This window comes from Sus scrofa, chromosome 11 (assembly GCF_000003025.6).
Source record: "Sus scrofa isolate TJ Tabasco breed Duroc chromosome 11, Sscrofa11.1, whole genome shotgun sequence".
NCBI lineage: Eukaryota > Metazoa > Chordata > Mammalia > Artiodactyla > Suidae > Sus > Sus scrofa.
Window position 1 is genome coordinate 848,516 of NC_010453.5, and position 19,655 is coordinate 868,170.

Below are 19,655 nucleotides of genomic sequence, written 5' to 3' on the forward strand. Positions count from 1 at the left end.
CCAACTCGTCCAGGGAAGCAGCCAAACTCTCGGTCTTACTAACCTAAGAGCGCCTCGTGTGACCTGCGCTCCGCTCTCGGGATAAAGAGCCCGCTGTCTGTGGCGAGGCCGCCGTGGCCCAGCCCGGTGCTCCCAGCACAGGGAGGTCACGGTCACTTACCGTCCAGATCCGCGCTGGGCTTTATTGTGGACGCGTCTCCAGAGAAGGCATCGCTGCTGCTGTTATTTGCAAAATCTCCTCTCCCATTTGAGAGAGAAAAAAGGAGCGTTTTCATTTATTTCCCCAGTAAATTTGGTGTCTCCACACCATGATAGGGGAGGCGAGTGGGGATTATTCTAGAATGACAGTGTCATTGCCAATGGAAAGGGCCTCTTCACCTTTGACCCCTCTCGTCTGTCCTTCCCCCGCATCTTGGACACGCACGCCCCCTGGTCTGTCAACAGCAGCCACTTCCAAAGACGCGCAGCGCTGAGCTTTTCGGAAGACTTTGAACCTAACTTAAGCGATGCTTCTGCGGAATTTGGACGCGGCAAAGGACCAGGTTCTCGCGCGCTTAGGAGGGTTACTCTCGCGAGTCTCCTGCGGAGCCCTGGCCGTCGCCGCCCGCCAGAGGGGCCTGGTTTTCCTCCAGCCAGTGACCTGCACCACGGGAACTCGCCTGCTCCCAGGGGCAGGGTTTCAGATCAGAAAGGCCCTAAAGCACAGCCAACACCGTCCAGTTTCCATCAGGCTGGGACATCTCCGACGGCAGGGAGGCCCCGAGGCCCAAACCCGGGGCCCTTAACTCTGGAAAACCCAGCCCGTGAGCTCACAGGCTCCCTGCAAATAACAGCTCCACAGGAATGAACCAAACCCAAGCAGGCGTCTCGATTAAACACAAAGGAGACAAGACAGGATTCTGAGAGCTGGTGCTTCATGGCGCTGCCTTAAAAAGTCGCCACAGGCAGAGTAACCATGGGCTCTTGTTTCTCAGGTGCTGTTTTCTTAGATTAAAAACAAGTCCCCAGTTCCCTTCATGGCTCAGCAGTCAATGAACCTGACTAGGATCCATGAGGTTGTGGGTTCAATCCCTGGCCTTGTTTAGCCGGTTAAGGATCTGGCGTTGCCCTGAATTGTGGTGTAGTTGCAGACACGGCTCGGATCCCATGTTGCTGTGGCTGTGGTGTAGGCCAGCAGCTGCAGCTCTGATTGGACCCCTAAACTCCCACATGCTGTGGGTATGGAGCTAAAAAGCAGATAAATAAATAAAAACAAATCTGAAAATACCATTACGATTTCTAGATAAACTATAGCTTTTAAGGCTATTAAGTCACCTTAACCTGAGATGCTGCCTTTATGAAAACTATATCAGAAGAAACAAAGAATTCTCTACACTGCGATCTTGATATATTCTGGGAAGCGGGGTGAGGAATAGCAGGCATGTCCCTCAGTCCTGGGCCAGATCTTATAACCGTCTGCCTCTGGCCTCTGGAATGCTCTGAAGTTGAAAACTACATCCGTCTGCCATTATCTCATTAAGCCAATTAGGTTTTCTTATCCTGTCTGCTTTGTTTGAAAAATTGTTCTGGGCCTCCTTCCTGTCTGCACACTGTTTGCTTCTTGAGCTTCTAGTTTCATCAGCTTCTGTGTCTGTTTGTTTGAGATGAAAGCTGCTCTCTGTCTCTCCCTGTCAGTTTCTCGGGATCCCTGAATGATCTCAGTATCCTCAAGAGAAAAAAAGAAAGAAAAAGGAAAACACGGCGATTATAAGCAGTGTCTCCATACGTTGCAAACGCTTAAATGTGTTCATCACTTTTAAGGTTCTGGTTGACAGACCACGTCCCCAGACCTCTTGTGTGTGTATGTGTTTTGGGGAGGGGGGCGGTTAGGGCCATATCCACGGCACACGGAAGTTCCCAGGCTAGGAGTTGAATCGGAGCTGAAGCCACTGGCCTACACCACAGCCACAGCAACGCCAGATCCAAGCCGCGTCTGCGACCTACACTGCAGCTCACGGCAACGCTGGAGCCTTAGCCCACTGAGGGAGGCCAGGGATCAAACCTGCGACCTCTGGGGTCCTAGTCAGGTTTGTTTCTACTGAGCCACGACGGGACCTCCAGACCCCTTTTCCACAACCGCGGGAAGCCTAGCTCAGGGTCACCCCAGCACGAACGCGCTCCCCCGGGTCCTCCAGCAGTGCTTCTCGGGGAGAACGGGCCAGCGCCTGACCAGCCCTCGCAGACACACTCGAGCAACCCGCGAGGAACCACCCGTGTGGTTAGGGCAGGGACACTCTCGTCAAACTGCCCGACCTCCTCCCTGGGAACGATGCTCCGTTGCCGACTGTGGTGACAACCCACTCCGTTATTACCAAACACCGTGGAGCCACAAGATCTGTGTCACACGCTCCCCGGTCTCCCGCAGGAGCCTCCCTAGACCCGAGCATCCCAGCCACTCAGCTGCCCCCTCACAGCAGGGCCTCCCTGCACAGCAGCTCCAGTTCTAGAAAGTTCCTCCTTCCATGCCCAGTCTTCCACTCCAGGCCCACCTACCGCAGACGACACGGACGGACAGACAGATATGCACGACTCCTGTCACCCTGCTCTGGACGAGCCCCAGCTTCTCCGCATTTTGTTAAACGGAGACCACGGAGCCGAACAGAACGTCTGTTCTCTCTTTCTACGCTTCCTGCACGGTAACGAGGAGTTTATGATGACACAAAAAAGCAAAAGGAGGAGTTCCCGCCGTGGCGCAGTGGTTAACGAATCCGACTAGGAACCATGAGGCTGCGGGTCCGACCCCTGGCCTCGCTCAGTGGGTTAAGGATCCGGCGTTGCCGTGAGCTGTGGTGTAGGTTGCAGACGCGGCTCGGATCCCGAGTTGCTGTGGCTCTGGCGTAGGCTGGTGGCTACAGCTCTGATTGGAGCTTAGCCTGGGAACCTCCATATGCCATGGCAGCGGCCCTAGAAAAGGCAAACAAACAAACAAACAAAAAAGCAAAAAGATAGTAAGTTACTTAAAATTTCAACACCAAGAGACAACAGTGTGAGAACATTTAGGGGACATTCTCCTAGATTTTTAAAATCTTTTTTGTGTGTGTCTTTTGTCTTTTTTTTTTTTTTTTTTTTTTTTGGCTTTTCTGGTGCCGCTTCCTGCAGTATACGGAGGTTCCCAGGCTAGGGGTCTAATCAGAGCTGTAGCCCCCGGCCTACACCAGAGCCACAGCAACGCAGGATCCGAGCAGCATCTGCAACCTACACCACAGCTCACAGCAACACCAGATCCTTAATCCACTGAGCGAGACCAGGGATTGGACCCGCAACCTCATGGTTCCCGGTTGGATGCGTTAACCACTGAGTCATGACGGGAACTCGAAATTTTCAAAATCGTTTGTGATTTAATTTGCTGCAGGTTTTATTGCTTGTTTTTCAAATGACGTCTCCTTTTTTGAATGATTAAAGTCTGGCTGAAAGTTTCATTCCTGGGAGAGTCTCACCCGCCTCAGTGTATCCTCCTTGAGTGGCGCTGGCTCATGCCCACTGCCCTCCCCCACCCCCTTCCAGGGCAGCAGCCAGCCCAGCCTGTCCCCCTGGCCCACTCTCTGCCCGGTCCCCCAGCCTCTGCCCCGGCCAGCCCTCTGGCCTGTCCCCCCCCCCCCACCCCCCGCCTGTCCCCACCCAAGCCCTGCCTTCTGGAAGGAGGCCTGGAGCTCAGCAAGCTGCTCCTGTCCAGGCAGATGTGCCCAGAGAGGTTCAGGCGATCACATCCCCACCGTATCTTTTTTCTTCCTCAGCAGGTGATTTCATCCTGTCCCAAGAATTGCAGCTCGTCCTCCTCAGGCTGGAGGGGCCCCGCAGCCTCACCCCGCCCCGCCCCTCGGTGCACAGGGTCCACGGCCACCCTGGTCTCCGCCCCCACCCGTGAATCACCAGACGGGCCACCGTCCCCCACATGACACTGTTTCTACCCATTTGTAAGAAAAGGGTTTACACAACGCACGAGAACGCCAGGCAGCCCTGCAGCCCCTCGTGGCCCCGATGCCCACCTTCTGCGTTGAGGTGCATGGTCTCCAGGGGGCCGATGAACGCGTATCGCAGGCCCAGGCCGTCGGACATGACGAGGTCCAGGTCACCCGGAGACACGATTCCTGCCTGCGTGGAGGAGACAGGGCGGCACGTAGGTGAGTCTCTGGACAGACGGCTTCAGGACCATGACTTCACCCCCCGTTCTCGGGAGCAGGGTCCCCAAAGCCCCGGGAGACTTTCCCGAAGCCGGCAGGAAAAACCGTGCCGTAGAAGCGGATCCTGGGAAGGACGCTTTATGAGAAATGGCCAAGTACTGATTCGGCGTCCCTGCAGCTGTGCTCCCCTGGCCTGAAGCAGATTCCCTGTCCCTACTGTGCCCCTGCAGCGTCCCCCTCTCTGACCTAAGACATCGCAGTTTTGGGGGAGGGGACCAGTGGGGGGCACCGGAGGAGCAGGGCAAGAGGGTTCTCACACGTGCCTGAGACCTGGCACCGTCGGAAGAGCTGGACAGCCGTTCTCCAGGCTTCGCCCACCTGCAGGCCTGGCCTCACCTAGCTTTTATTATTTTTTTTTATTTTTCTGCTTTTTTTGCTTTTTAGGGCCACCCCTGAGGCATATGGAGGTTCCCAGGCTAGGAGCTGAATCGGAGCTGTAGCCACTGGCCTACACCACAGCCACAACAACAGAGGATCCGAGCCACATCTGCGGCCTATACCACAGCTCACGGCAATGCCATATCCTTAACCCACTGAGCGAGGCCAGGGATCGAACCTTTGTCCTCATGGATACTAGTTGGCTTCTTAACCTGCTGAGACACAATGGGAACTCCCTCCCTCAGTTTTTAATGAGTAATCAGTGTGTAAAACATGATAGACTTTGGCGAAATGCAGCTTAGTTAGAACTGCGCGTGTTTGCAGAGGTGGGGGCCCCAGAAGCTTCTGCAAGCAGCCGGCTGCTTCACAGCCTGGGAAGGGCAGGGATGCTGGCAGCATCTGCACAGTCGGCCTTCAGACAGGATGTCCCCGGGGTGGCGGGCACGTTCTCCCCCCGCGTTTTCACTGGCCGGCCCGGCAGGATGGGGTGCAGTGTCGGTTCTCACAGCCTGAGCGCCTCCTCCCCAGCCGGAGCCGTGGGGATGAGGGGGGGGGTAAGCCGTCTGTCTGGGAGCCTCAGCCCGTCCAGCACCCGCCACAGACTTAGCCTCGTGGCCCGCCCCCCGTGGCCTCATCTCCTGCAGAGCCCGGGGGGGGGCCTGGGCCTCTCTCTGAAGGGCTGCCCTCCCCTCCTAGAGAGGCCGTCTGTGTGGGGAGCAATGCCCTCCTCGGGGGGCGTCCCTGCAGGCCCCAGGGAGGAGCCTGTCCACTGTCCTCCTTCTCTGGGGCCCCTGGGACTCACCCAGACCGCAGGTCACCCATGGGGTCCACACACCCCACACCCCCTGCGACCCAGCTGCTGAGGGAGAAAGCTGTTCCTCCTTGGCCCTCGCAGGGGGTGGGGGTGGGAGACCGGGAGGGGACAGAGCCACCGTCCAGGTCAGGAGCGACTCAGGTGGGACTGAGAAACGTGGGGTGGGAGAAGCCCTTTCTGTGTCACTGCGTGTGCGTGTCTGCACACGTGTGCACATGTGCAGGGGACACACGAGGACATGCACAGCCACACGCAGAGGGTAGAGAGCGTGCAGGGTGGCCCCACAGCCACGCCCCGCTTCCTGACTCACCCGTCCTCCCCCCACCAGAGACAAACACTCTGGCTTCTGCAATAACCGTTTCTCCCCGTTCCTGACCAGCGGAGTTTGCATTTTGCCTGCTTTTCATCTTCTTGAAAACAGAATCACAGTGTGTTCCTTTGCGACTTGCTGTTTTTCACTCAGCCTCACGCTGTTAGGATCCACCTGTGCGTGTGTTTCTGCAGGTGTCCATCCTGGTTGGCGTGTGAGCCTCACTGTTCACTTATCCATCAGCGGAACGTGAGCGCTGGGTTGTCTCTAGCGCCTGCTCTAAACGACTGCGAGCGACCCTCCCCAGGGCTGCCCACAGCGCCGCTCCCAGGACGTGGGGTCCACGCTGAGCAGCTGCAGCCCTTGCTGGCGTCAGGCTGGGATGGCGTCTCCCAGGGTTGCCTATTGTTCTAAACCACCCGACTGCTAATCAGCGCCAGTCCACTGACCCAGGGCCCTCACATGCCCACAGGTGTCCTCCCTCTGCTTCTGGTGGCAGAGCTGTCGAGGGGAGGGGCAGCCACAGGAGGAGATGATGCCCAGAACCACCAAGAAACCACGGCTGGACTGCAGGGCTCTGCCACGTCCCTCCCTCCGGGCCTTGAATCGGACAGGAATGGTGGCTCCCGGTGCCCTCTCCAGGCCGTCCAAAGCCACCTGCCACGGCATTCCTCACCCCAGGCTCGGGGAGGCTGTGAAAGGCAGCCAGGCGGGGCCTGCCGACCCTCCCTCAGCCCTGGTCCCTGGTCAGCATTCCAACAGCCTGGGGCTCTCATTCCAGCAGCAAGCTGTGAAGGACGCGGACCTGGAAGCCGCCCTGTGCCTGCAAAGCTATTTGCCTTGGCTCCTTCCTTCCACAGCTGTGTTCCGTACTTTCAGAACCAACTTCAAAATACCCGAAAAGGGGGCTACCCTGAAGTAGTTCCTTTTTGACGTGTAGGCATCCTGGGAGCCAACGGTGACCCAACGAAACCAAGCCTTGGAGCCTCTCCATCACCTGATGGGGCACCCGGTCCCCTGGTCTGCAGCTGCGGGCAGGGGCGGGGGGGTGTCAGGTTCTCGTGTCTCCTCCTCTGACTGCGTCTTTCTGCCCCAGCGAGATCCAGATGACCGCTGACGAGGCTCCCGCGGCACTGAGGCAAACGCCCCGGCTGCTCCCTGCTGCACTCGGCTCAGAACCATGCTTCGCATTCAGGACGCTCCGAAGCTCAAGCCGCCTACTGCGCTGTGAGCCCCGCTCTGCCCGGAGCCTTCGGGACACCTGTGGCCTAGACGGTAATGTTATCCACACCTGAATAAGGCATTGCGCTGGCACAGCGGGTGGCCCATGTGCTGAGCTGCGCGGCTGGTGACGACCCTCATTCCCGTGTGGCCGTGGGGCTGCACTGCGGTCAGCACTTCCTCCTCCTCGGGGTGAAGTCCTCCAGCCACACGTCCAAGGAAAAGCCCCGAGTGCTTAAAAGTTTCCGAACTCTCACACCGAGCGACGGGCCCTGGGACCCTTCGGGTTGCAACGCTGCTTTGCACGCGCCCTGAACACCACCAGGTGAGGAGAGCCGGGCTGGGGGGCCCCTTTCCTGAGCACCCTCCTGCCTCGACGGACTTGCCTTAGCTCAAGGCGAAGATTACACGGGGTCGTCCCAGCGATGCGCCTGTCGGGCCAGACGAGCCGTCGGGCCGGCGGGCGCCCTGGACGCGTCCTCAGACACCGCTAGCCTGCGCCTCGCTGTGAGTGACGCGGACACAGATGGGGAACGAGAACCGGGGCAACCACGTCGCGTCAGGGTTTCGACCTAGAACCGTGGGCTGGTCCCTCCACTCGCGTGCGCTGGCACACTTTGGTTCTCTGGGTCCTCCAACCAAGCGTGGCACCTCCCATGCGCAACGTGAAACTGGCTCCAGAGCCAAGCCTGGAAGAGGACAGGTCCGCCCGGCCCGCGCGCCCTTCCTTCCCGGAGCTGCCCCGCTGTCCCCCAGCGGCTTGGTCGGCTCCACGGGCCGCGTCTTGCCGTTTCCTGGAAGCCGGGCACAGGCACGCCTGCCGAATGACACAGGCGAACCGTGCGACCTTGCAGAAGAGCTGACTGGACACATCCCGCTGATGCCACGGGCCCTGACTCATGCCCCCAGCAAACACCCTCTGTCTGGAGCTTCAGGGAGGACGCGGGTAAAGGAGAAGGTTGAGGCGGACGGCGCTGGCCAGGCTGCTGCGGAGCGAAGGCAGGGACGGGCCGCGGCCTCGGAGGCACCGGGTCCGCCGCGGCTGCCCTGACGGGCGATCCCACTGCAGGCATCGCTCTGCGAGAAGGTGCCAGGGGAGGGGCCGCAAAGAAGCATCTTAAGGTGGAAAACTCAAAATGAACTACCCGCAGTAGGAGAAAAACTAGTTTTTCAAAAGGATCAACTAAATGAAATATCATGAAGCCATTAAAAACTAAAAAAAAATCTTGAGGAAAGTATTCTTAACAGAGACGAGCCAGGAACGCAGAAAAACGAAAGCCATGTGATTCAGGGTACGGAACAGAAATAGTACGTTCAAATACTTTTAAGACTATTTTCAAGAAATGTTCCGAAAATATTTTCAAATATTTCTAAGAATAAAGCTTTCAGTGGAAATAAACCTAAAAAGGAAAAGAGGAGTTCCCTTGTGGTGCAGCGGGTTAAGGATCTGGCACTATCACTGCAGTGATAGTTCCCTGGCCCAGGAACTTCCACACGCCACAGGTGCAGCCAAAACAAAAAGAAAAACAGAAAACAAAAAAGGAAAGGAGGGGTTCCTGTCGTGGGGCAGCAGAAACGAATCCGACTGGGAACCACGAGATTGTGGGTTCGATCCCTGGCCTCGCTCAGTGGGTTAAGGATCTGCCATTGCTGTGGCTGTGGTGCAGGCTGGCAGCTGTAGCTCCAATTCGACCCCTAGCCTGGGACCCTCCATGTGTTGGAAGTGCGGTCTGGACTTTAAAAACCAGCACTGTGAAAGGAATCCCCTCTGTGCCAATGTCGGTGCCCTAGGGCTCAGTGAGGCGCTGAGGCTGTCTGGGTCCTCGGAATGAAGCTCTTTACAAAGAGGCTTGAACCAAGCAGTAAAAGCCCCCACTCCCTAAACAGAAGCAAACACAGCCGCCTCTGCCTCCCCTCACGACCACACACGGGGCTCCGTGGCTCCCTCCAGGGCCCCAGCTCCCGCCTGCACCTGGGAGGCCCTGGGGTGTCGCCTGCAGCCTCCGTCCTCTGCCTGGTCACCTGGGGACACGTCCCCTCCTTCTAAGTCCTGGCCCTGCAGGTTAAGTTGCCGGCTCACACAGGGTGTTTTGGCTTCATTGTTTCACACAGTTGTTAGAACCCCGGCATGGGAGCTTTTACTTCAACCCCTGCCGAAGTAAGCCCAGGCACGCCGAGCCGGTGTCCTTTAATTGAGTGTGTGGTTGATGTGTCCATTACATTCGTCTGTTAATGGGGCTGAGCTGTCTCCAAAATAACAAATCAGCAGGATCTCTCCCTTCAGTGGGGTTTTATTGCTCGTCTGTGTGGTTAGGCAGGAAGTCACCGCCCATGAAATAATAAATTCTAGTCTAAAATGGCCTAGTGCTCAAGGCCGTGGCTACCGGGAGAGCTCTAATGAACTGACCCGGCCCGCTGCCTCTGAGGGGCCTCCGGCTCTGATGCTTGTTTGGCACCTGCTCAGCCAGGCCCAGCCGTCGCCCCACGCGTGAGGCCCCACGCGTGAGGGCATCTCGGGAGAGCTGGGTGGACCGGCTCCCTGCACAGGAGGCGCCACCGTGAAGCGGGAGCTTAACAGACATGCTCAGACCCCGAGGCACCACAGAAGCACCAGCAGCCCTCGGCCCCACGGTCTCTCGGACTCGTGACACGTGTCATCTGAGTCCTCCCAGCCAGAGGCTGACTGGACATCGCCTCCACCAGACCGTCTCCCAGGGGTCAGTGCAGGACATGGGGGCATCTCAGACCCCGAGATGCTGGCTGTCCATCCAGAGCTGCCCTGGAAGAAGCACGGCCCTCCGTCAGCACCGCTGAAGGCAAGGCCACCGACAGCAGCTCCTCCAGCTTCCAGCCGAGAAAGCAGCTGTTACTTTGGAGCGCAGTCCTGATGAAGGGGGGACATGCCTGCTCCAAGGCCCTGCAGTCCCAGCATACACACCAGCTGCTTCGTCCCCTGAGAAGGGGGCTGAGCCAGGGCGAGTGACAGTGCTGGCGGGCCCACGCGGGCTCCGTACTCTTCCCTGGGAAAGGGCTCGAGCAGCTGGAACCCAGAGGACTCGTCAGTGTCCTTCCCACCGCGGACAAGCCGCCCCAGGCTTTGGAAGGCAGGACAGAGGCCAGGTGGCCACAGGGACGTGGCCTGGGGCTGAAAGGTGAGCTCCAGGTGCTGGGGAGACGGGCCCCTCACCCTGATCAACCCAGTGTCTGGGCTGGGCTTTCAGGAGGTACAACAAGCAGTGCAGAAATGGCAGGGAAGGAGTTCCGTTCATGGCACAGCGGAAACAAATCCGACTTACAACCATGAGGTTGCAGGTTCGATCCCTGGCCTCCCTCAGTGGGTTAAGGATCTGGTGTTGCTGTGGCTGTGGTGCAGACCGGCAGCACAGCTCCAATTTAGACCCCTAGCCTGGGAACCTCCATATGCCATGGGTGTGGCCCTAGAAAGTGAAAAAAGAAAAAAGAAAAGAAATGGTAGGGAAACGTCTTAGATAAGTTTCACAGGGTGAATTTTGCCCAAGGGCGCTGGCCATGGGCACAGAGGAACGCAGGCCGGGGAAGGCGGGGCGCAGGGCGGCAGGAATCCGGGAAAGGCACAGCCTTCCTCGGAGGAAGGACTGAGACTGGAGCTGGGCACGAAAAAGGCAACCACTGGGCACTCACTCAACACTTGACACGGTATTTCTTTGGTTTAAAAAAACCTAGGAGGCCCCATCGTGGCGCAGTGGTTAACGAATCTGACTGGGAACCATGAGGGCGCGGGTTCGATCCCTGGCCTTGCTCAGTGGGCTAAGGATCTGGTGTTGCCGTGAGCTGCGGTGTAGGTCGCAGATGTGGCTTGGATCGTGAGTTGCTGTGGCTGGGGTGTAGGACGGCTGTTGTAGCTCTGATTCGACCCCTAGCCTGGGAACTTCCACATGCCATGGGTGCAACCCTAAAAAGCAAAAAGAAAAGAAAAGAAAGAAAAGAAAAGAAAATAAGAAGGAAAAGACAGTAGATTACACTGTATCTCATTAACGTTGACTCCATCAATTGAAAGTTAAATTAGTATTTAACGTTCCATTATGGAAGATAAATGCTGCCAAAAAATATGTTAAAATGTGAAAAAAAAAGTAGCTTATCTTAGAAGAGATGGAATTTGATACATCAAGACTGAGGCCAAGGTCTCTGGAAGTGAGCCAGGACCTGGCCTTTACCGTGCATATGAACCCCTTGGAGGGCTTGAAAGAATGCAGAGTCCACGTCTGCAGGTCTGGGCGGGACCTGAGATGCTGATTTTCTAACAAGCTCCCAGGGGAAGCTCATGCTGCCATCCTCGGGCAGCTAGACTGTGAGCATTTCAGCTCAGGCTAACTCCCTGGTGACAGCTATGAATCCCTGGACTCAGGGATTCCGGAAAATTATCGTCAGCACCACAAGTGTGACCCATCACGTTTAGGAAGCCGCTACTGTGTGCCGCCCTCGACATCCCAGCCCCAGGCAGTCCTCATCGGACCTCCCTGAGAAACGGGCGACTGTCATGTCCACTTACAAAGCAGCCACCACGGCCCAGCGGTAGCACAGGCCGGACTCTCACCGGACTGTGAAATACGCATCAAAGCCCTGGACTTGCAAAGGCAAAGACAACAATATGTCTCTCAGGGTTTTCAGGCTGGATGGTGGAAAAACATCTGAAAATCACGCGAAATGTGAAGGAACGTACTTTGTAAACTCTGACCCACGCTACAAACTGAAGTTACTGAGGATTCTCAGAGGGCGGCTCTGGCATGACTCCTCATCCCTGTTAACTCCTCATCACAGCTGGCGCTCTGTGTCTGAGGGTTGCACATCCAGATCAACCAGTCAGGGACAGAAAATGTTCAGGGAGTTCCCGTGCAGGCTCAGTGGAAACGAATCCGACTAGCATCCGTGAGGATGCGGCTTCCATCCCTGGCCTCACTCAGAGGTTCGGGGATCCAGCGAGAGCTGTGGTGTAGGTCGCAGACATAGCTCAGATCCCACGCTGCTGTGGCTGGGGTGTAGCCGGCAGCTGTAGCTCAGACGGGACCCCCTGGCCTGGGAACTTCCATATGCCGCCTGTGCTGTCTCCCCCTGCCCCAAAAAAAGAAAGAAAAGAAAATATTCAGGAAAAAGCCCCAGAACGTTCTGAGGTATGCACAGATTTTTAGCAGAGTCCGAATTTGCTAGGTCAGGCAGCTATTTCCGTAGCACTGATGTCGTGTCGGGTATTGTGAGTAACCTGGACAGGATCTGAAGGCTGGAGGGACCACTGTTCTTTATGACATTGGAGAGAAGCCTTTGAGGGCGTTGACCACAAAAGGCCTCATCTGTTCATCTGACCACATGGTCCTTGAGAGGGCACTTTATGCACTGAAGCAAGGCCTCATAAAAGCTGCATTCCACGAAGCTTGGGTAGAAAGGTCTGGAATCTCTCAACCGGGGGTCCTGCGCAGGCAGCAGACCAGAGGCCCCCCCCCACCCCCCCCCCCCGCCCCTGGCAAGAGCCCGGGGCAGAAACCCACTGGGAGACGCATTTCTCAGAAGGATGATCACAACCCGAGGCAGCGAAGCAAAGCTCATTACCACCCACACGTTCGGACAGGCCGAGACTCGGAGGGCGGCTCCGCGGTTCTCGCCGCTCGCCTCCCTGCGCGGGGCCAGAACCGATGGGCAGAGCAAGCTTAGCTGCTGCGTGGGCGAGAGTTCCTCCTCCTGACACCACTTCCTTTCTGTGCCCATGCGCCTAAGGCTGTCGCCCTAAAGTCACCTTCCTGAACAACAGCATCCCGTGGCCTGGTACCCGATCCCCGGCTTCTGGACCATGGCCATCGGGCACTTCCGAGCCCAGGGGGGCAGCTCCGGCCTGGTTCTGCGACCAAATGGACCGAGCACGGGTGGGCGCCCGCGCTGCCCCCACAAGCCGGGGCCCCGCGGAGCCCTGGGCGGTGAGCGGACGGCGGTCACGTGGTGGGTGCGGGAGGGCGAGACGCGGTGCCTTCTCTCCCCGCCTGGCAGCAAGGATGAAAGAAGCCGTCCAGAGCCAGTGGGACGGAAACCGGAAAAGCATAGGGGAAAATCAATGAAACAAAAAGCCTTCTATTCAGGAATGCAATAAAACTGATAAACCTCTAGCAAGACGGGCAAATTTAAAAAGAGAGCAGCTGTAAACCAACCACATTAGCAACGAGCCCAGGGTTGTCACCATAGGCCCTGCGGCCACCAGGAGGGACAATGACAACTCCAGGCTCATAAATTTGGCAATTCCGAAGCAATGGGCCAAAACTCAACCAAGATGAAACAGCCGGAGTGGTTCTACAACCATTAAAGTGGCTGGACTTGTAATTAAAGACCTCCCGGAAAGATTCTCCAGGCCCGGGTGGTTTCGCTGGAGAATTCTACCCAACACTGAAGAATGGACAGACTTTTACAGTCTCTCCCAGGAAACAGAGGAGGGAAAGCTCCCCAACTCACGCCTTAGTGCCTTGATACCAAAATCGAAGGTAGGTAAAAACAAAAAAACCACCCATCAATATGTCTTCCAAATTTAGCCATAAAAAAGTCCAACCAAACCTGAGTCTTGTGCCTGGACCAGCGGTCAAAATGGAAACCAGACCTTGCCCTCGTTGGCCCCCGCCCCCCCTTCTGGGAAAGAGAATCTTTATTTGCGTTTGACAGCATATGCAGGTCCCCAGGCTAGTAGTGGTCGAATCAGAGCTACAGCTGCCCACCTATGCCACAGGCACAGCAACGGGGGAATCACAAGCAGAGTGTGCAAATGCGAAGCCAGACTACGAGGCCAGGGATTCGAACCTGCGGCCTCCTGTTCCTAGTTGGATTCGTTAACCACTGAACCACGATGGGAACTCCGCTTTCGAATGTTTTGAGGCGAACTTGGAGCATCCCAAACTCTAAAGGCGAGGGCAGCCGGCTCCGAAGCGGTGAGTCAACGTGGCTTCAGCCACCTGAGCCTGGCCTGCGGCGCGCGCACGAGCACGAGGACGCACGCACGAGCACGAGGACGCACGCACGAGCACGAGGACGCACGCGGGCGCTGGGCGGGCTGGGCTGTGCCCCGGCGGCCTAGCGTTTGCGGCCTTGACGCCTGAGGTGGAGGCGCGCCACAGACGGCGCGGGTGTTCTTCGCAGCCGCCTGGAACCTCGCGCCCAGCGGGCAGGACGGCGGGCGGCAGCTGTACCGAGTGAGTACAAGGCCCGCGAGCCTGAGGGGCGCGGCCGCCAATGCGGGGCCGCGGCGCCCTCCCCAACGCCCCTGCGGGCCCGGCCCGCGCGGCGGAAGCCCGGGTCCAGGGCCCGGTCCCGGTCCGCGTGCGCGGCGGGCTCGGCGCCGAGGCTCCCGCGTCCCCCTCGCCCCAGAGCGGGGAGACCGGTCTGCCGAACCCCCTCCTACGCCGTTGTTGTGTTTAAAGTGAGCTTCGCGCCGTCCGGGGGCTCTAGGCGCACTCGCTCCGACGCCAGTTCTCCTGCCGCGGTCCCGCTGCGTCTTGTGGGCTCGCGCGCTCGGCGCCCTGCGGGGATCTGGGGACGCGGGGACTCGGGGCCCCACCGCAGCCAGCGCGAGGCCCTTCCGGGAAGGTTGTCATCCGGCTCCGTGCAGACCAGTGATCGGTCCCCGCAGCCCGTCTGCCTGCAGCCCCGGCCACCGGGCAGTCGGGCGCTCACCACCGAGCGGAGGGGTGTCCAGAGAGGCCGAATCCAACCTCCCTCCGGCCTTCGCGGCTCTTCCCCGGGTGGAGCGTCCCGTCCCCCCTGCTGCCAGTTCCACTTGGTGGTCAAAACGGTTCTTTGAGCATGACCCCCGCCCCTACAGCAGGAGCTCCTCGGCGTCCTTGAGTTAGATGACAGCAAACTTCAACTGTAAGGCTTTGCTTTCTCTCTCCCAGGCACTAAGACGTTTTACAAGTTAAAGTAAAAACTGCCCTAAACTATTTTAGTTTTACTGTAATAGTGATTTTTCTGTGTGTGGTCTATCACGTTGTTCCTGGATGCTAGACAAGTGGAAGTATTTTAAATAAGAGTTACCGTCCTGGCTCAGTGGTTAACGAACCTGACTAGTAGCCATGAGGAGGCGGGTTCCATCCCTGGCATCGCTCAGTGGGTTGAGGATCCGGCATTGCCGTGAGCTGCGGTGTAGGCTCAAGACGCGGCTCAGATCCCGCATTGCTGTGGCTGTGGTGTAGACCGGCAGCCACAGCTGTGATTCGACCCCTAGCCTGGGAACCTCCATATGCAGCAGGTGCAGCCCTAAAAAGACAAAAGACAAAAAGTAAAAACAAAATTCTAACTGGATTCAGTGAGGACACAATTGCGGCTTTTGCGTGCAGGCAGGTCAGATGATAAACCCATCAGGGACGTGACGGAATGCCAGAGCCGGGTTCTGTGGGAGGGTCAGGTGCCTCCTGCACCAGGAAGCGGAAGTCCATGCCCCCAGCCCTGGTTCTCTCTGGGTCTGGGATCGACAGGCATCCTGGGAGTCAAGGTTAGGAGTCGTGCATCCATTCCGGGGAGGAGGATTTAGCCAGAGCCCCCTTCTTCTCCCCTCGTGTACCTGGACAGAGCCCCTCACTCTGCCCGACCAGGTGTGGGCAGAGCGCACTGCTCACCTGTGCGCAGCTGGGGAAGCATGAGAAAGGGAGTCATGGAGCCCGGGCCCGCTGCTGTGACATCTGCCTGCCGGGGACCAGGCCCTTGGTGCAGATGCATGTGGGAGGACATGTGGCCAGGAGATTTTTTAAGTTACAAAAAATCTTTTAAGTAAAGGATGAGGTTAGGTGTATATATGCATATAAGTAATCTGTTGCTTAAGTGTAAGACAAGAATGTTATTAACAGATTTAAAGGTCCTCCAGTGTTTCTTCCTCAAGCTCCTGAAAGGACTTGGGCTACAGGATACACATTTACTCAAAATACATTTTTGTTTTCCTCCTGAAAAGCTATAACCCTGGGGTTAGGGGCGGGTACGGAATCTGAGACGGTGGGAAAATCGCAGCGGTCATTACGTGGTGACAACATGAAAGGGCCAGAGAGAAGCCTGTCATCAAGTGGCTTCCCGTGTGTCCAGAGGCATCTCTGAAACACAGCGAATCGGCTGCCTAACGTTACCTAACGTTTTACGCGTGGTGCCTTTGACTGAACCGGAGAGGAACTTGCCTCGGTCTCTGGAGCAAAGCCAGCGGGTCGGAGCCAGACTCTCCCGCCCCCAAAGGCTCCTGTCCTTTCTGCTCAGCCGCCCGGCAGCTCCCGTACCTCCACCAGCCGCCAGGCCTCGCCGATGAGCGCGTACTGCAGGCGGTTCAGGGCGAAGCCGTCCACCTCCTTCAGGATGCGGACGGGGGACTGGCCGATCTGCCGCATCAGGGCGTAGGTTCGGTCCATTGTGGCGGGGGCCGTCTCCGGGTGTGGGACCAGCTCAACCAGCGGGACATGATAGGGCGGGTTTACCTTAGGAGAGAGACAAAGGGGGCAGCATCAGGGGGGGTGGCTTTGGCCTTTGGGGTGCGGTTCTGGCAGACTTGGCTCGCTGTGCAGGAGCGTGTTCAACTCTGGAATGAAGGGACCTTAGAGGTTCAGCATCCAGTGACAAGAAACTTGAGAGATAAGGTGATTCACCTTATTTCTTACTAAGAAATTCACCTTAGGAGTTCCCGTCATGGCGCAGTGGTTAACAAATCCAACTAGGAACCAGGAGGTTGCGGGTTCAATCCCTGGCCTTGCTCAGTGGGTTGAGGATCCGCGCTGCCATGAGCTGTGGTGTAGGTGGCAGACATGGCTTGGATCCGGCGTTGCTGTGGCTCTGGTTTAGGCCAGTGGCTACAGCTCCAATGAGACCCCTAGCCTGGGAACCTCCATATGCTGCGAGAGTGGCTCAAGAAAAGGCACAAAGACAAAAGAAAAAAGAAATTCATCTTAAAGTGGAGAGAAAAAGAAAGAACTTGAGCACAGAATTGCAGGAATTGTAACCGACAGCGAGGTTGACATGCGAAGGTGCAAATGACCACCCCGAACACTCCCAGCCGCTCCCCAAATCCCTGCCCTCACGTGCGAGTTCTCTGCTGCCAGCTGTCTAGACCTCGTAGGCTTCTAGAACCTGCCTCCCCCCCCCAGGCCATCCTCTTTCCACAGTAGTCAGTGCCATTTACTGTGCCTGTGTTAAAAATTGGTGGCAATTCCTTAACTTCTCCATGTTAAGCCTTAACATCTGCCGGCCCAGTCGGAGCTTACCTAGAAATCACACAGCACCAGAAGCCCTGTACTGTCTCGACACAGTGATGCAGCCTAAGGCAGGAAGAGAGCCTGTCCACAGTGGAAATGCTTGCCTGCCTAGCAGTGACCCTTAGTTTGGTTTTCTTACTGTGAGAAACCATTCTTTGGAAATTCTCAAAGAGAAGTCTCCGACATCTAAAGAAGAGGCTGGAGTTCCTGCTGTGGCTCAGTGGGTTAAGCATCTGCAGCAGCTTGGGTTGCTGCACAGGCATGGTTTCCCTCCCTGGCCTGCCGCAGTGGGTTAAAGGATCCAGCATCACTGCAGTGGAAGTTGCAGTTCCAGCACGACTTCAGTCCCTGGCCCAGGAGCTTTCATATGTCATGGGTGCAGCCACCAAAAAAAAAAAAAAAAAAAAAAAAAAAAATTAAAGGCTGCTGATTAGCCTCACCACAAAACAGATGCTCACTAAACTATTCCCCAAATAATGCTTTTAGATTGTTTTCCCTCTATAGAAGGGTGAAAACTGGTAGAATCTCACATTTACCAAATAGCTATAAGAAGTGTCCATTTTTAAAATGACGTCTACAGAAAAGGGAATGTATTTCTTCTAGGACTGCGGGGGAGATGCTTCAGAGGTTTTCCTCTGCTCTCAGCCTGTCCTGGTCACGCTGTCTCAGCACTCTTAGAAAACAAGAGAGGATGGCATTTGTTTCAAATAAATGATACATCATTGGCTTAGTTGAATCACTTGTCTTCTGCCTGTAATCCCTGAATTCTTTTGAAAATGTTTAACCTCGGAGTTCCCGTCATGGCTTAGCAGTTAATGAACCTGACCAGCATCCATGAGGATGAGGGTTCAATCCCTGGCCTTGCTCAGTGGGTTAAGGATCTGGTGTTGCTGTGAGCTGTAGTGTAGGTTGCAGACATGTCTCAGATCCTGCGTGGCTGTGGCTGTGGCTGTGACATAGGCCAGCAGCTGTCGCTCCGATTGGACCCCTAACCTGGGAACCTCCGTATGTCGTGGGTACAGCCCTAAGAACACACACACACACACACACACACACACACACACACACACACACACACACAAAGATTTAACCTCTGGTCTTTTTAAAAGGTCAGAATTCTAAGAAATGTGTGTCTGTCCTAGATGAACTTTTTTTTTTTAAACTATAAGGCAGGGCTGTGGGGCTTAAGATCTCTTCAGTGTTGTAAGCCTCGTGGGAGCAAAAGCAGATTAGAGCAGTGAAAAGGATCAGTATGTAGACCTTGCGAGCTCCCGCTCTGTCCTCCTCCGGCTGTGCTCCGAAGCTCAGGCGCTCCCAGGCTGCCCCTGTCGTCGGTCTCCCTCTGTGCTCATTCCCACGTGCCTGGGAGGCCTGTCAGCTCCGAGCAGGATGCTGAGTTCTCGCGTGGCGCTCAGCTCCTGCTCCATGTTGGTGACTGTGCCCCGGACACCCTCCCTGGGGCATCCCACCAGCATACAGCCTACCTGTGGGATGAAACTCCTGACACCTCAGTCCTGTGTCACAGCAGCCAGTCCCTAGCTCAGGCTCAGAGAAGGATCCGGAAGATTACGCAGGTGCCCCTTAAGGCGTGAGAGGAGGGGACGAGGGAAAACCAGATACCCAAGTAAGCGGCTCCACAGAGAAGGAGAAGAGCTGGCTCCTGACACGCCGTTCTCTCTGCCAGGGACAGCGGGTGGGGGCCTCAGGCGGGGGCCTCAGCTGCGGGTCTGAGCAAAAGCCTGAGCAACATGCTCTTAGGACCTGGGAGAAGCGGGACTTCCTGTTGTGTCTCAGCGGGTTAGGAATCCAAGTGGCATCCAGGAGGATGCGGGTTCAATCCCTGGCCTCGCTCCGGGTTAAGGATCCAGTGTTGCCGTGAGCTGTGGTGTAGGCTGGCGGCTACAGCTCTGATTCGACCCCTAGCCTGGGAACCTCCATATGCTGCAGGTGCGGCCCTAAAAAGACAAAAAGACCAAAAAAAAAAAGAAGGACGCTCTTGACCAAGAGGCCCACACCTCTCACTGAAGCAACCAAGGAACAATCTAGTAAGTGGCCTGCGTTTCCAGGAGGCCTGTTTGTAGGCCACGTGCGTGTCAGAGAAGCAGAAACATGATGCGCTTCGTGGGACGCGGTGTTTGGATGCGTCCGTAAAGGACGCCTTGGCGCTGACCTCGCCTGTATCGAGTGGGGACCGAATGCTCGCTTCTCCTGCTCTCTGTTCTCTGCGTCTGAGTCTGCTTATGTCATAAGGATGTTTCTTAACTTTCTGTCACTGCAGAGTGAGGACATGCAGAGCTGTCCTGTCATGTGGACGGGGTGTGGGGTGGGGAGGGACCAGGCTGTCCCTCTTTACAGCACTTCACACCTAGCAGGTGTCTCTGACCCCCCGCCCCCCGTCTTCACGGCCCCTCCCCTCTTCCTGCTCAGAAGGAAGAGTTTCCCTGCTCTCAATTCCAGGGCCCCAGCCTCCCTAGGCGCTCGGCGCT

At 56.8% G+C, this 19,655-nt stretch overlaps 1 protein-coding gene across 4 annotated transcripts in view; it reads right to left on the reverse strand.

The window, feature by feature from the left end:
• The window catches only part of CRYL1 (crystallin lambda 1), an 80,379-nt gene that overhangs the window by 3,045 nt on the left and 57,679 nt on the right, over positions 1 to 19,655 (reverse strand). For all 4 annotated transcript variants that reach the window (XM_021065155.1, XM_021065153.1, NM_213881.1 and 1 more), the window contains 2 exon segments: positions 16,204 to 16,398; positions 4,026 to 4,131 (listed from right to left, as the gene is read on the reverse strand). In XM_021065155.1, the coding sequence (XP_020920814.1) occupies positions 4,026 to 4,131; positions 16,204 to 16,398 (301 nt within the window).